At 38.2% G+C, this 14,777-nt stretch overlaps 1 protein-coding gene across 1 annotated transcript in view; it reads left to right on the top strand.

The window, feature by feature from the left end:
* Nucleotides 1-5,379: 5,379 nt before the first annotated feature.
* The window catches only part of LOC134649655 (aminopeptidase N-like), a 37,364-nt gene continuing 27,966 nt past the window's right edge, over nucleotides 5,380-14,777 (top strand). The window contains exons 1-4 of the mRNA XM_063504494.1: nucleotides 5,380-5,804; nucleotides 9,138-9,334; nucleotides 10,613-11,385; nucleotides 14,399-14,554. Coding sequence (XP_063360564.1) covers nucleotides 9,152-9,334; nucleotides 10,613-11,385; nucleotides 14,399-14,554 — 1,112 coding nt within the window. The 5' untranslated portion in view covers nucleotides 5,380-5,804; nucleotides 9,138-9,151. The remainder of the gene's footprint in view (nucleotides 5,805-9,137; nucleotides 9,335-10,612; nucleotides 11,386-14,398; nucleotides 14,555-14,777) is intronic.

The following is a 14,777-nucleotide window of genomic DNA, read 5'->3' as shown; positions in this document are numbered from 1 at the left end:
ATAATTTCATACATTCCGGATCCGGATTGCAAACCCTAATCATCATCAATTTCCGAATTTCCTATGGGATTTCTTTTTAAAACGAAATTAAGATGCAATGAAACCAAAGCGATGAAAATTCTCACCCAAAAAATATTGAAACAAGTTCTACCTAATTTATTTATGTTCATGCTCAACTTTTTATATAGTATATATACTTATTACCTAGTGGAATTCATACATTCCAAAGAGGCTACATTTTTTTAAACCTTATCCAAAGGTACAAGGAACTACATAGGTAGGTAAATATCGTTTTCACGTCGGCATATGTATATGACCAGCTCGTCAGAACCAGTGCGGTACCGCACCGACCGGACCCAATCATTTGCTGCGTCCTGCAACACCGTCGACGCTGCTGTATGTGCCCCGTCTACACTACCTTACGAAGGTCGATGATATCGTAAAGTATGTGAAAGTAAAAACCGGATTCATCCTGAGGGTCGCGAAGTTGGAATCTCGACACAATGCGAATTTTAATTCGTTTGTGGTGACCGTTCCGACTGAACATCTAGCGACCTTCACCAAGGAGGAGTTTTGGCCGAAGGGTGTCAAGTTTCGGCGGTTCCGCGGCCGGTTCCCTGACACTGCGGGGTTGCGTAATGCATCGCAATCATAATGTGTTTTTTAGTGTTTAGTTATATTTTTATAATATGTATGCTAGTTTTAAGGTATTTATGTATGGGCACAGTTGCCTGAAATAAACGATTTCATTCATATGCCTGAAGTATATTTGCCATAGTTACAATAGTGAATAATTTAGTGCAGTGAGGGTAAGAAAGGGCCAGTTAGGGTCAGTTAGGGTAAGTCAGCTCGATATAAACAGCTATCTTGCCCTGCCTGATCTGATTATTTATATCGGATAACAGGTTTAAAATGTATCAATGAAATGTTATAGATATATACAGAGGTACTACTAAACTAAATTAATACTAGCTTAAATCTAAAATAGGCCCTTGAGGCATTGTACCGAGGATGCTGGGGGAATTTCATAAAATAGTGTTAATAAAGGCTTTAAGTTTTAACGCATTTTTATTGTTCGCCTTTTAAGAAAATAATAGAAGGTATTTTAATAGTTATTTGTACAACAAGAGATCAAAGTTTGATATTTCTTCGAGTGTTTATTTTGAGTCCCGTGCAAGCGAAAGATTCTATACTATACTATAATTTAATTTAGACTATAATTTAGAATCTTGAGCGTAGTAAGGGACTCAAAAGCGCACGAGATGTAAATAACTTTGATCTCGTGTAGTTCACAAAACTTTTCACCTCAGCAGTGAGAACATATTAGAGAACCCGAAAAATGTATTCCTTCTTCATCACTTACCTCTATTCACTCATGTTTTCTTAAGATATACCAACAAATAAGTTTTCACCTCGGCAGTTCGAACAAGGGTACTTTGCTACTTAATAACAGTGAGCAAAATCGCATTTTGCTCACTGTTTTTAAGTAGCAAACTACCCTTGTTCGAGCTGCTGAGGTGAAAAAACTATTTCTTAATAGTTTCTTTTCAATAGGATCGGTCCTATTAAATAAATTATACCTACTCAATTTATTAGATTTCTAGGGAATCAAACGCCTACTCTTTTCGAAGATCATTTTATCAGTGAGTTAAGTAAATAGGTACGATAATGTTATTTAGACTAAAGTTCCATTTAATTTAATATAAATGTTTTCAAGTTTGTTAAGAATGTCTGGTCTTTGATCCTAAGCCCTCAGCTACTATTAACTAAACCTTACTTCAATATCTAAGTTTAGGCACCTTTTGAAAAAAATTACACGGTCCAAGATCAAACTCGATTTTCACATCAAATATTTGTACGATAGATAGCTTAGTGGAGTTTTTTGATAGTTAGATTAGTTTTTCCTGACCCTCAGACCAAACTTCGTAACTGGGCGATTTGAATTTTTCTTTAGGGGCGACTGAGCACACTTGATTCTGACCTAGGGGAGACTTGGTCCTCTAAATTATACAGTTATATTAAATTTAAAATATAGATCTAAAATAGCAATTCTAACTTCTATTAGAACATTACTTATAGCGATTTTAGGATAATATTTTTTTTATATGTTGGCAAATAATTATGGTTTTATAATTTAGGTGACCAAGTCTCTTTTTGAATCAAGTCTCCCCTAGTCTTTCCTACAGTGAAATATCGTTGATAATGTCATTCATTGAGCAGCATTTTAATTTTTGACACTTAGAATATAATTAAATATTGGTCGTTTGCCTCCTACCTATCTATGTATATACAGGGTGCTTCCTGTAACAGGAGCAATAAATTAAACTAAAGGCTGTACTCCTTAAACTGACCAACATTTGTTCAGCAACTTTTAAAAAATATGAATCCTTTATACTTCCTCTTTTTCATACAAAATAAATATTGCCTTCAATGTACGCTGACATCAGTGTGTTTGACATTGCTTGTCACGCTTTAAAAATAACAAAATTTGCAATACATTGCGTCTTAGAATAAACTTTAAAGTGTAATAAAAATCAAAACATGAGTTATTTTCAAAAGTTGCTGAAAAAATGTTGGTCAGTTTGAGGAGTACAGCCTACAGTTTAATTTATTGCTCCTGTTACAGGAAGCACCCTGTATATATCATAAAAAGTTTATTTTGCGGCAATAAGCAGGGATCTACAAAAAGAATAAAAATAATAGCAGCGCATGAAACAAAACATATTTGCAAAATATAATTTTGTCCACGCAACGGTCCATCTTGGTGCATTTAAAATTCTATTGCGATTTCCTACCTATTAGGTTAGGTTTTTTAATTGTTTTCAAACAATCATGGGTTTGCTATAGGTACCTAATCAGAATTAAGATTAGGTACCTACTTGAAAAGTGTAGTAGTTTTTTATTCTACGTAGTTTTCATTCCAAATTTATAGCGAGTTTCTGAGAGCCTATACAAAATGAATGAGAGAAATCGTCCCAAAACTGCCAAAACGTAAGCAATATTGACATCTATGTTTACAGCCGCGGGGCTGTCCCGCCCGAACAAGGATTTATCGTCCAACCTGACCCAAGGTGGACCCTTTTCCACTTCCATTCGCAATTATATTCAACCGTTGTTTTGATACAGGTCGAAATTTATTTTGAGCTACGTAAGGGTAGGTAAGTAAATCATGTGCTTGTCTGTCATGATTTTATGTTAAAATGTTTCTGCGTTTTAGAAGAATGTCTCATATTTTTTTTATGTTACGATTGGCGTTTTCTATAAAATGTTACTGTCTGTCGTTCGGGGCCCCTGAGGATGGGGGCACCGGGCACGGGCCCTAGGGTTGCCAGGATTTGGCGGAATTCTCCCGATTTTTAGCATGTTTTCCCGATTCCTGAAAAATTGGAAATTGTCCCGAAAAACAGCTTCACGTTATAAAACAATAATTTCAAGTTCCGAATCTTCCGAACTGTCGTCGAGCGAGCGAGCGACCCGTGTCAAGCGCGTCAGTCTTATAAAAACGTCTATGGGCATAGCAGCTGACGTAGTGCCAATAATGTAAAATATCGTTGTTTTTAATACAATTACATACTTTAATTTGAATGTTTTTTTTTCCCGACTTAAGTCTCAAAATCCCGAAAAATTTATATTTTTTCCCGATAATAGCACCTTTCGATCTGGCAACCCTAACGGGCCCCCTGTGCCTTTATGGTAAAGACAGTATTGCAGTTCCCTGTATACTTCCCTCGCTACGCTACTTCCCATGCCACTCGTCGAGTGTGTGGCTGGGGTATTAGCTAGCTACGCCTCAGGCGTGCCAATTAAAATACATGTGCTGATATTATTCCGAATACTACCTTGGCAATGCCTGCAGATGGCTGCCAAAAAAGTGGTAACTCGAGGCACTCAAGATAATCAGAAAAGTTACAAACTCCATAAGATTTTCTCTGCACCATTAAAATTATTATTACAGATCAAGTCATTAAAACTTCAAGGCAGCCTTTGAGGACGGTATTTAAATACCACTTTAAAGTTATATCCCAAAAATCCGATCCGATAACGAGAAAGTTTAACCCAGAAAATAGTTGCGAGAATCCGCGGCGCGGCGGGAAATAGAGGTCGATTTATATCAATTGTACCTACTGAGCGGTACTCTAAGCAACTTTTATATAAGTTAACTAGCGATCCGCCCCGGCTTCGCACGGGTTAACAAACTATACATAAACCTTCCTCTTGAATCATTCTATCTATTAAAAAAACCGCATCAAAATCCGTTGCGTAGTTTTAAAGATCTAAGCATACAGACAGACAGACAGACAGCGGGAAGTAACTTTGTTTTATACTATGTAGTGATGTTAATACCTATATCTATACGTTTTTAAGAAATATATTGAAAAACTAATTCCATACAAAGGTTTAATTAGGTACTTACTCCTAACACTTAATAAAAAAATCGAAAAAAAAGCAAACTCCCTATGGCGCTATGTATTTATATGAACCTATGTCAAAAAAAAATATTAGTATCCGAGAGAGGAAAATGGAGACTACGTTTGTATGGAAAGGCGGTTCCGGGGCGGTCGTCCACTTTCGTCTTAACTTAAAACATATATATAGTTGGTCAAACCAAATTGTTAGTAAATAAGAACAAAGGAAAAATTATACTCATCCTGTTCTTTTGGGTGCTAGTATTAGTGTAAGACAAAGATAGTATGATTCTCTCTATCTATGTTTGAAATGAAACAGTCCCTTGACAAACTTTATTTACATTATTCTTATTTGGACACGAGAATCAAGACGGCAGGTGTATGTAAGTACCTATCTACGATATATTTACAAAATGGACAGATGTCCGATTATGACATTTTTGCGCCTGAATATTTTTGATTTATGCGCGATCTTAATGATTTCAACATATCAAAATCAGGCGCTAAAAGGATCATGTACGAACAAATCATGATCTTCGTAGCTTAGGGAGCCCGAGGTCCATTCGGCAACCTAATCCCAAGCATTGGCACAGGCGCTAGTTTTTACGAAAGTAATCTCTTTTCGAAACTTTTAACTTTGTTGATACCTACTTTAAATAGGTACGTAACTAGGTAAGGTAGGGTATCTTTTAATACCTATTATGTAGGTATTTTAAAACAATATGATACCTATACCCTTTCGAAGATTCTGCATTCGTCCTTTAGTACCTCAGGTAGGTATATCAGCACAGTGAATCCTTGTAGTTAACGTGACAGTCGCAAGCGTCCAAGGGTAGATCTCGCATTCCAATTTTTAATTTCGCGCCTTTTCAATGGACATAATTGGTTTGCCAAACAATAATTCCTTGAAAATTCGATGACACCGATCTGATCGCCCATACTGCCCGGATGAATCACTCGCATCTGTTAATTTCAACGATGAATGGTATCAAATTTCTGTATACAACCGATAAACAATAGCACAATGCGCTATAGAAATATGTTATTAACATGCAGGTTGTCTTTAAAACCAGACATTTACGGCAAGGTCGAAATCGTCATTGATGTAGGTAGAATTTCCTTTTAGCCAACGTAACTAGACCTATGCCTCCCCCCCGCGAGCAACAAATTTAAGCGTAAAGAGGATCGTTCGTAAGAAGTGCAACGGTTCTTTATAAAATTGCGTGAAACGTGGAATACCGTGCGAGTTTTCATATAAGCGCAGAACGGGGTATGCGCCGCTTGTGACATAAGAACGGTTTTTAATTTGAAATTTTATTTTTTTAAGTTCCGATTCATCCAGTGTTTTGTGTTACCTGCCAGTGATTTTAATGAAGTTGCCTTTTGGAATTGTGGTTGGTAAGCATTTCTTTTTGTTTTTTGTTTTATTGAGGTTATGGCCGTGCTTGTGTAGGTACCTTATAATTATTAATATAGCAGCTGAACAACATATCTGTACCTCTTTCTACCCAATAATATGCTGTGAAATGTCCAATCATCCAATGTGAAGAAAACCTTAAATGGCGTATCAATACCTATTACCTACGTGTAGGTACGGGGTAAATAAAAGCGCTAATACCGTCTATTCTCGTCAATTTAATCGTGACGAATATTCCTGTATTATCCCTGTATTGCGTATAATGTACAAACAAGGCACTGAGCTATTATTACTAAAGTATTAAATTATACTTCAATGAAACAAGGTATTTAATTTCTGTGCCGTTTCGTACAATATCACATTGACAAAATTGACAGGTATAAAATCCCTAGCGGTTTTCGTATTGAGAAATCTAGTTTAAAAGTGTTATAATTATTACTCCGAGTGTTATATATAAGGAACAAATTGGTCAGAAACTCAGGAACAACTAAACTGACATCTTTTTGCATTGTTAGCTAACCCGAATCATTGGAATAATTAAGTAACTGAAATTTAGACATAAACTCACTACCTTGGTTATTATGTGCACATATTCATTCAGCAAGCACTTCAAATCTCATATTACCACTGTAAAAAAGTACCTGAGTATTTTACAAATATTTTAATTTCTTTTTTTTACGCCTGCTGCCTGGTTCATTCCGATTGCCATTTTTAAATAGATGAATAAAGTCGGTTAGACGCGTCAGTCTAGGTTTCCCACCAAAAAATATAATTTGGTACCTACTACAGTTAGACTAAACTAAGTTAGCAGCGATTTTGATAGCCCAGACAGTGCAAGTGTTATTTGAAACGTCAAACGTCTATGAAATTACAACGTTTAAATAACACTTGTACAGTCTTGCCTATCAAAATGCCTGCCATATTAGCTTGGTATCTATTATTTAAGTACTGACTATGAGTTTTCCGATTAGCCGACTAATTGGCGCTCGGACGGCCGATTATTCAGCCAACTAGTCGGCTAGTCGGTCAAATCCATAATCGTTACATTACTATATTTACTATAGTCTGATTTTTATCCTAGAACCATGATACTAGTCGGTAAATAATACTTCTATCTATGGAAGTGACTTTGAGTCGTGAATCACTTAGTTTCTGAAACGTGTCTCAAAACGAATATAATAATATTCTACATGACATTAAAGCTCTCCAAAGGGCCTCTACGTGTTGGATCTATATCCCCACGCAAGCCTATCAAAAGACCGGGATTTATAGGCCCGTGATTCCAAAAAAGGAGATAATATAACGATTATTATAATAATCGTCACTATAGAAGACTGTTCACGTATTTAATTTAAACCATAATGATGGTTTGTACGTTTGTACATACTGTCATACTGTACATTCATGGTTGACGCATCTATCAAGTATTTCTATGAAAATAATCGTGATTGGAAATACTCGACTAATCGCAGCTTATCGCACACATTGGTCACATGCATATGCACTACCAAAACGACACATGTGTTCTATTGATCTCATTTCACGAATATTTATCGACTTTGAACTCTAATATCTCAATAATAAGAATCAAAATGATAACCCTTGTAAATTGCATAACGGCGCTGTAATATAAATACAACCTTTTTGAACAACGCAGATGTACAATCAATTTAGTGGCTAAAAGGTCTCCTTTGCCATAGATTTGCCTTTGCTTTGTATATTACGTTCTTTTATCTCTATGGTCATGTATGTGGATGATCGAATTCGTTCAAGTGAAAAACACGTATATATTTCAATAGGTGATTAGGAGAGATGCATATAAAATATAATAAATAGTAATTTTTATGATCAACACGTGTTCTAGAGTCTGTGCGGAAAGAGAAGAGTCGTGGAATGTATGGGGCCCAATACATTCCTCGACTCTTCTCTTTTCGAACAGACCCTATCACCCTGTAATGTCAGTCAAAAGACACCCACTTAGCGTATAATGGGGTTGGCCGGTCGAAGTATTTAGCAGATGGCGCCAGCATAGCTTGCCCTGTCATTCCCTAGAATGGGGTTGGCAACTCGCAAAGGTTTGCATAGATGGCGCCATCATAGCTTACCGCTTTTTCTATAATCTATGAGATTTGGCTTAAAGGGCTGGCATCCAAGGCATTAAAAAAAAAACAAAAAAGTGATAAGGAAAATGGGGACTATAGCCGGTCAAGCAAATCTTGTCAGTAAAAAAGGCGCGAAATTCAAATTTTCTATGGGACAATATCCCTTCGCGCCTACATTTTTTAGCCGCCTTTTTCTACTGACAAGATCTGCTTGACCGCTTAGGTATATATATATGTTTGTATGGAAAAACGGTTTCGGTGCGGTTGTCCACTTTCTTTTTCTATTTCAATTTATAGCTGGTCAACCAAATCTTCAGAATCAGAAGAATCAGAAAAATATTTATTATCTTGTCAGTAAAAAAAGCCGCGATTTCAAATTTTCTATGGGACGATATCCCTTCGCGCCTACATTTTTTAAATTTGCCGCCTTTTTCTACTGTCAAGATCTGGTTGACCAAGTATATTTAATAGACAACAATGACCCATAATGGTTTTTAAACTTTTAAAGCATCAATTTCTCTTAAGTACATATATGCATTTACTCACTAGCTGGAGAATGCTAAACTGATGCTCACGCAAATTACGGCCAATATTACGAAATAAAGATTGTGTGACTCGCGTAATGCTCATTTCCTCCGAGTGATGAGCAAATGATTGGACTGCGACCTTAAGGAAGGACAGATATTAGTACTTACCGCTGTAATGTAAGCCGCATTTATTTTCGAGGGACTTGGACAAAATATCAGTACAATGAAACCTTACGATCCGTGGGTGCCTTTCTGAGGCGGAGATGAAAGGAAGCTTAGGGAAGTAACCAATTAGATAGTAATATCATTAGTTGTAATCCACATCTGTTCTCCGCTCCGCTGGATTACGAACAATGCTATTAATAAATAATAATAATAAATAAACAGATTGACTAAGTCCCACAGTAAGCTCAAGAAGGCTTGTGTTGTGGGTACTCTGAGAACGATATTTATATAATATACAAATACATAAATACATAGATAACGCCCAAGACTCAGGTCAGGAATCAATATCTCACACAAATAAATGCCCTTACCGGGATTCAAACCCAGGACCGCGGTTTGACAGGCAGGGTCACTCCCCACTAGGCCAGAGTCGTCAACAGTGGCTATTGGTAGATTAGTGCACGTCTGCTCTCATCTTCACCTCCACCACCGTTGGATGAATTCAACTTTATGTTTACAGAATGATTCGTTGCCATGAGCCTGTCAAACAGCCGCAACCAGTTCTTGGCGTTCGAGTCACACAACCAAGAAAACATTCAATATGAGAGAAAAGGAGGCATCTTCGTCACCACTTGTGTCTGCGTCTCTTTCATCCTCTGCGCGGTCTTAGTGGCGACCATAGTCGGCGTAATAGTGTACTTTATTACATACTTTAAGGTAAGAATGGTCTCATTTTGTTATCTTAAGTTCTTATCGTTTGCTTAAATTGGTTCAGAACTTGTATAGATAATGGGTCAAGAACGTGTCAGGTTAATGCCTTAGCCAAGGGTTCCGTGGCCGGCGAGTCGGTAAGGGTACTTATAGGTATTAGGTATAGGCACTCGTACCTGTCTAGGTACGACACTCCCTCGACACTCAGACAGAGAGCCTACCGCCAACAGCGTAAATCGTTATCATTATCAATTTTATCAGCCTCTCTATCGCTCTTGCATATTCAAGCGACAGAGAGTTATTGGAGGCAGGCCCTCATCAGTACCCTGTAACTGCTGATGCCTCTTAACACAAGGACTAATTATAGCTGGTCAAACAAATCTTGACTGTAAAAAAAGGCGCGAAATTCAAATTTTCTATTATTTCCGCTTGGAATTTTAGACCTAAGGTTTTGGATTAATGTGTGGTGCTGTGGTGGTACTAACTGACTACAGAACCCTACCCGAATACGCACTATCAGACAAAGTACTTTAAAAAATATACAAACAATATTATCTCTCATTGATAATGATTCCGGCAGTTTTTACTTATCATTCGCGGTCGGCAGTTTAAAACGTTTAAGTAGAGCTTCTATCGAGCTTTTAAAAAATAAATACGTCAAAATGACAGTTCGTTGAGATGACAATCTGCGCGGAAATCGCATGATTTGAAAAACTATTTATTTTTACTAGTCAATATTAAGCAAATTCACTTAAAAATCTTATAATGAAATTCATTTATTAAGCTTAAACCTTGTGTTTCAATCGTGCATTTATTTTCTGTGATAATATTTTAATTGTTAAGAAAAAAATGTGCTTAAAAGTGTGTGTCGCCTTAGTTTTATTAAACACGATATTTATTCATGGAAATGAAATTGTAAGTTGGTTTAATCACTAAGAGAACATAATATAACGGGTACATGTTTACATTTCATATGTTATTTCATCTTTCACCACAGTTTAAATTGTAAAATTAAGTTTAGTTACGGCCACCTCTTCTGTTCTAAATATCGGGGTTAAAGCTCATCTTCTACGTCGAAATCTTAATAATAATCTTTTAAAATCAACTAGAAGCTATATGAAATGACGGTGAACAGTTTAATAATTAAAGAAAATACTTTTTCACTAAAATTTTAAGATGCAAATACACAAATAATTAAGACTATATTTTATAAAATTTCAAGAGCTTACCCTGGTTTTTAAACTTAATTAAAACATCTGCAACAATCTAATTTTATCTTTGCAGTTGTCACAATCTGTCAGTACAAATGACTTCTGGAACGAAGCTGAACCCTTCGGTCACAACGGACCACCGTCTCCCGACCTCCGCCTCCCCTCAGCCGTAGTCCCCAGCTTCTACCGCTTAAAACTGAGAATGGACCTTGATAACTCAAACTTTAAAGGAGAAGTCTACATTACTATAAAAGCTAAAAGCAATGTTAAGGAAATCATCCTTCACTCAAAGGGCCTAAATATAAATGATAAAGCAAAGCTTACGGAACAAACTTATGAGGAAATTAAGATGTTGCACAGGAGGAAACGGGAAGAACCTCAAGAACCTGCTAACGACACAATATCGGAGAACCCTACTACTGCGAATACTCTAAATGTAACAATTAAAGAAGTTGAAACACAGAAACCCAATGAAACTATAGTACAATCAAGCAACGAACGTAATGAACCCACACATATTCAATTAAACACAAATGTAACAAACGAAACTGCCAACGACGCGCCAGCAAATGAAACCACAACACCAACAGCGGAGATTCCTATTCCCAACAACACTGTTTACACTACAGTAACTAACATGAACACCCATGTGACTCACAGCAGTGCGAGAAACATAGAGATTACATCTATAACTCAAGGGTCCGGAGACCGGTTGATTATTAAATTGGCTTCTACTTTGAAACCTGATGTGGACTATATATTGGAGCTGAATTTTGAAGGGAAGATCTCTGATGCGATGACTGGCTTCTATAAGAGCACATACACCAGCAGTGATGGCCAAATAAGGTTAGTCATTTCAACTCAACTCAAAATATACTTTATTCATGTAGGCCTAGCAACAAGCACTTATGAATAGTAACTAGTTATTACATATATTATATTATCTTAGGCTAATTATCAGAGCAATCTATTGATGTTAATATTATTCCATAATAATATTGGATTATTACACTGACTAATTAATCTCAATAAAACCTGGTAAAAAAAATGGTTAATGCTTATTCACTCTTGCTCATACTTAAAAAGATATAAGAAAATATATTGCCTGAAGTTCCAATCACAATATTTAACAATACTGTTGGAATTTTATTGATATGAATGTTTTGTTATATTATACACTTTATTTATTTCTGATCTTAGGTTAGGTTATTTTATAATATGGATATAAAAATAAAATACAAAAACACTTACAAAAACAATACAAAATACATATAAACACATTATAAAAAACCTAACCTAGGGTGCCGCCAGCAGCGGGGCAAGGCCCAAGCTACCGGTGGTCAGGGCTGCAGAGACAGGAACCGGCGGACTATCCGCGCCGTGTCCAAGATCACCGCCTTCTGCATCTTGTTATATTTATTATTATCTACCATGAATGAAATAATGAATAAAACAATTATAAAACATTAATTCTTAAATGAGTCGGTATACAACCGTATACAAAACACTCAGTTGAATAGTCATTATGGAACCTGTAGAAAATTGAGGAAATCATGACTTCATCACCTTACTTCTATGATATCATTCTCTTGAAATTCTCAATCATAATATTTATTTGATTTTACTTGATGTATAAGTCTGGACTCTAACCTTTGGCAATAGAGTAGTTTTTCGTTTACCCATAGTAGTTAAAGGAATCCATAATTAGCTTTAACTACATTTTGTTGAGATTCTTCAACAATAATGTATGCCGAGTTGTAAATGAGTCAGTTAAACATTGTATTGTATTGTATTGTAGTACGGGCGATTTTCCGCAACTCGACGTCCTGCGCCTATTTTGCGTGATAGGGGCTAGTCCTGCCAGCCCAGCTCCTCGAGGAATCCTATCAAACCTTTGATGTTGAGTAGGACCTCGGGGAGATCTCTCGGGGATCCGAGATGTTTTGCCCTGTATGGGGCCACTCCGCTGCATTCCAGCACCACGTGAGAGGCTGTTTCTTCCTTCTCCATGCATCCACGGCATAGGGGACTGTCTGTGACACCTGTTATAAAAAGATGTTTGTTAAAAAGTCCATGACCTGTTATGACACTGGTTACCATACTCAGACGGACTTTTCCTAGTTGAAGGAGTGCCCTTGTGAGCTTACCGTTGATGCTAGGCATGGCTTGTTTGGCCTGTCTGCATCCAGTCTGGTTTAGCCAGTGTTCTGTGTGTAGTTTCCCTGTGCGTGCCAGCAGCATTGAGCGTACCTTGCTAAACGGTATCGGGAGAGTCGGTTCCGGGCCAATCGCCCCCGCACCCGATCCTTGTCTGGCAAGCTCGTCCGCAGCATCGTTACCTCGGGATCCACTGTGTCCCTTGATCCATTGTAAGGTGATCTTGTTGTTCTGACATACCTCCATTAGTCGTTCGTGGCATTCGTGTATGAGTTTGGATGTAACTATATGGCTTTTTAGGGCCATTAAGACTGCTCTACTGTCGGAGAGTATGCGGATGGAGGATCCTACTACCTTCCTTGCAGTGATGGCAGCCGCCGCGTTTATGATACCCATGCACTCAGCTTGGAATACCGAGCTATGGGATCCTAGCGGAGTGGTGATTGACATGTTCAGGTCTTCTGAAAAGGTTCCAGAGCCCGATCCGCTGTCTGTTTTGGACCCATCAGTGAAGATTCTCAGCTCCCGGGGATTGAGTCCTTCGTAGTTGTCGTCCTCATATAATTGTATTTTGTACCTTTTGTCGAAGATGGCTTGTTTGTGAATTCGATCCGTGCCTGCCGTGAGCACTGGAAATTCGTTGTATACCTTTTCCAGGCATGTTGTGTGAAGAGCTCCTGTGATGTTAGACCATATATTGAGGGTTCGCAACCTTACCGCTGAGAGACTGGCCTCTTGTTGTATGTGTAGGTGCAGCGGTGGAAGGTTTAGCATGACCTCCATGGCTGCAGTCGGAGTGGACCTCGTGCAGCCAGTGGTGGCCGCGCATGCGAGCCTCTGGAGTCTTTGTAGCTTGTCACGTACGTTGCCTAGGTTTGTTCTTGGCCACCAAACCAAAGCACCGTAGCAGAGTAGGGGGCGGATTATAGTCTTATAGAGCCAAAGGGTAATTTTCGGGTTGAGTCCCCACCTCTTACCAATCATCCTTCTGCACTGCCAAAAGACTACTCCCGCCTTGTCTATGCGTCTGTTGATGTGATTGTTCCAGTTGAGTTTACTGTCGAGAGTTAGCCCTAAGTACTTAACTTCATCGGTCAGCTGTAGCTCAGTCTGGAAGAGTGTTGGTCTGGTAAAGTTGCCAAGTGCCCTTTTATTGGTGAACATTACCATTTCTGTTTTGGTGGGGTTAACTGATAGGTCAAATTCTCTACACCAGCGTTCTACGATCCGAAGAGCTGCCTGGGTGAGATCGCATACTGTACTGGCAAATTTACCTGATATTAATATTGCCAGATCATCAGCGTAGCCTATTGTGTAAAAGTGTTCCTCGTTAAGTTTGGTTATGAGGTTGTTAACCACTAGGTTCCACAACAGAGGTGACAGGACTCCCCCTTGAGGGCATCCTCGCACCGCCGCTACGGCCTGAGGTTCGCCTACATACCTTATTGTCCTTTGATTTAGCATGTTCATGATCCACTTTATTAGTCCGGGTTCAGCGCCGTGGCTTCCTAGGGCATTCCCTATACTGGTAAAGTTAAACATATCCGAGCGACGAAGAGAAAGTGAACACGGAAGATCGACTATTTACTCGCACAAGACAACTAGGTATAATTTATAGTTTAGTATTAAGTAGCTTAAGTTTTAATTCCACACACCAATTTGAACTATAACCCTTGATCATAAGATCTCTTTTCCATTGCAGGAGTCTAGGGGTGACACAATTCGAGCCTACATCAGCGCGCGCGGCTTTCCCGTGCTTCGACGAACCCGCCTTTAAAGCCATGTTCGAGATTAGTATAGCGCACCCTAGTAATTTGACAGCCCTGTCGAATATGAAGGTTTCCTCGCAAGAAGATATGTAAGTATCGCTTGTAAATCGATATGTGTAATGAGTTCGTCTACGTCAGCTGCCGCTCCGTTGTTGGGAGAAACGACAGTCGGCCAAATACGGAAATAAATTTAGTCATCGCATCCTGATTGATCCCAGATCGCCTATAGTAAGCTTTATCTAGGATTTAAATACGATAACATTAACGCCCATGCACAATACATATTAAGTAGAACATTAGCCTCCTAAAACC

This window comes from Cydia amplana, chromosome 7 (genome assembly GCF_948474715.1).
Source record: "Cydia amplana chromosome 7, ilCydAmpl1.1, whole genome shotgun sequence".
Classification (NCBI taxonomy): Eukaryota; Metazoa; Arthropoda; class Insecta; order Lepidoptera; family Tortricidae; genus Cydia; species Cydia amplana.
This window is presented reverse-complemented; position numbering and strand designations above follow the sequence as displayed.